This window comes from Otolemur garnettii, unplaced genomic scaffold, assembly GCF_000181295.1.
Source record: "Otolemur garnettii isolate 467f Iridium unplaced genomic scaffold, OtoGar3 scaffold00140, whole genome shotgun sequence".
NCBI classification, from domain to species: Eukaryota; Metazoa; Chordata; class Mammalia; order Primates; family Galagidae; genus Otolemur; species Otolemur garnettii.
In genome coordinates, this window is record NW_003852535.1 from 3,744,560 (window position 1) to 3,746,467 (window position 1,908).

At 49.4% G+C, this 1,908-nt stretch overlaps 1 protein-coding gene across 1 annotated transcript in view; it reads left to right on the top strand.

Annotated features, from left to right (window-relative positions):
- The window catches only part of GANAB (glucosidase II alpha subunit), a 13,711-nt gene that overhangs the window by 7,441 nt on the left and 4,362 nt on the right, over positions 1–1,908 (top strand). The window contains exons 13-14 of the mRNA XM_012810636.2: positions 365–466; positions 630–873. Coding sequence (XP_012666090.1) covers positions 365–466; positions 630–873 — 346 coding nt within the window. The remainder of the gene's footprint in view (positions 1–364; positions 467–629; positions 874–1,908) is intronic.

A 1,908-nucleotide genomic window follows, 5' to 3' on the forward strand; every position in this document is an offset into this window, starting at 1 on the left:
ATTGTTGTTTGGCGGGTCCAGGCTGGGGATTTGAACCCACCACCTTAGGTGTACGTGGCTGGCGCCTTAGCCTGTTGAGCTATAGGCGCCGAGCCGGTTTTTCTATTTTTAATAGAGATAGGCTCTTGCTCTTGTTTAAGGTAATCTCAAACTGCTGAGCTCAGGCAATCCAACTGCTTCAGCCTCCTAGAGTGCTGAGATTATAGGTGTGAGCCCTGTCAAGTGTTCTTGTGAACTCTGCCATCTTTCTCAGGTCTTGGGGGGCCCAGCGTTGATGTGGCAGGTCAGAGAGGTCAGCTGTATATATTATATAAGGCCAAACCCTTTCACTATGTGCAAGCTCCCTGCTTTTTGTTTTCCTTAGGAGCTGTGTGGACAGGGGACAACACTGCCGACTGGGACCATTTGAAGATCTCTATCCCTATGTGTCTCAGCTTGGGGCTGGTGGGACTTTCCTTCTGTGGGGGTAAGAGGCCTGGGATTTTGGGATCTTCATTTAGTGAGAGAGGGGTAAAGTAGAGGGCGTTCAGACCTAGGCATGAGCAAAGAGCTGAGAGTCCAGGATGGGGTCCTGGGAAGCTCCTCAGGCAGCATCTCTTCTTTTCTAACCTGTTTTCTCCTTCTCTCAGCGGATGTGGGTGGCTTCTTCAGAAACCCAGAGCCAGAGCTGCTTGTACGCTGGTACCAGATGGGTGCCTATCAGCCATTCTTCCGAGCACATGCCCACTTGGACACTGGGCGACGAGAGCCGTGGCTGTTACCATCTCAGCATCATGACACAATCCGAGATGCCCTGGGCCAGCGGTATTCCTTGCTACCCTTCTGGTATACCCTCTTCTATCAGTCTCATCGCGAAGGCATTCCTGTTATGAGGTGAGGCTTTCAGTTGGATCTTTGGAAACTGGGTTGAGGTGGCTGGGAGACATGAGGATCTGGGCTGTATTTTTGGGCCTCTTTCTTCATTTACCAGGGCATTATAAAGGAGGGAATCTGAACTCAAGGTCAAGAGTGAAGGGGAAGCCTGGGGCAGGAAGATCACTTGAGGCCAGGAGTTTAAAATCAACTGGGGCAACATAGTGAGACCCCCACCTCTACAAAAAATAAATGAAAAATTAGCTAGGTGTGTTGGCAGCCTACATTTATTTCTAGCTACTCAGGGGGCTGAGGTAGGAGGCTCTCCTGAGCCCAGAAGTTTGATGTTGCAGTGAGCTCTGGTAATACCACTTCACTCTACCCAGGGCAATGGCACAAGACTCTGTCTCCAAAAATAAAAAAAAATAATAAAATGTTGGCTGGGTGCCGGCCATATACACAGGGACTGGCAGGTTCTAACCCAGCCCAGGCCTGCTAAAACAACAGTGACAACTGCTACAAAAAAAAAATAGCTGGGCATTGTGGTAGGCGCCTGTAGTCCCAGCTGCTTGGGAGGCTGAGGCAGGAGAACCGCTTAAGCCCAAGAGTCTGAAGTTGCTATGAGCTGTGATGACATAGCACTCTACCCAGGCGACAACTTGAGATTCTGTCTCAAAAGAATAGATAAATAGGGCGGCTCCTGTGGCTCAAGGAGGCGGGTGCTAGCCCCTACTCCAGGTGGGTTCAAACCCGGCCCCGGCCAAAAAATGAAAACAAAACAAAACAAACAAAAATAAAAGAGGTGGTGGGTTCAAGCCTGGCCTTGGCCAAAAACAAAAAAAAAACGCAAACCAAAAAAAGTAATAAATAATAAATAAAATGTGGAAACTACCATGGATGAATAATAGTAGTAAACATCCGGCTCGGCGCCTATAGCTCAACCGGCTAAGACGCCAGCCACGTACACCTAAGGTGGTGGGTTCAAATCCCCAGTCCGGACCCGCCAAAAACAACAATGACGGCTGCAACCAAAAAATAGCTGGGCGTTGTGGCGGG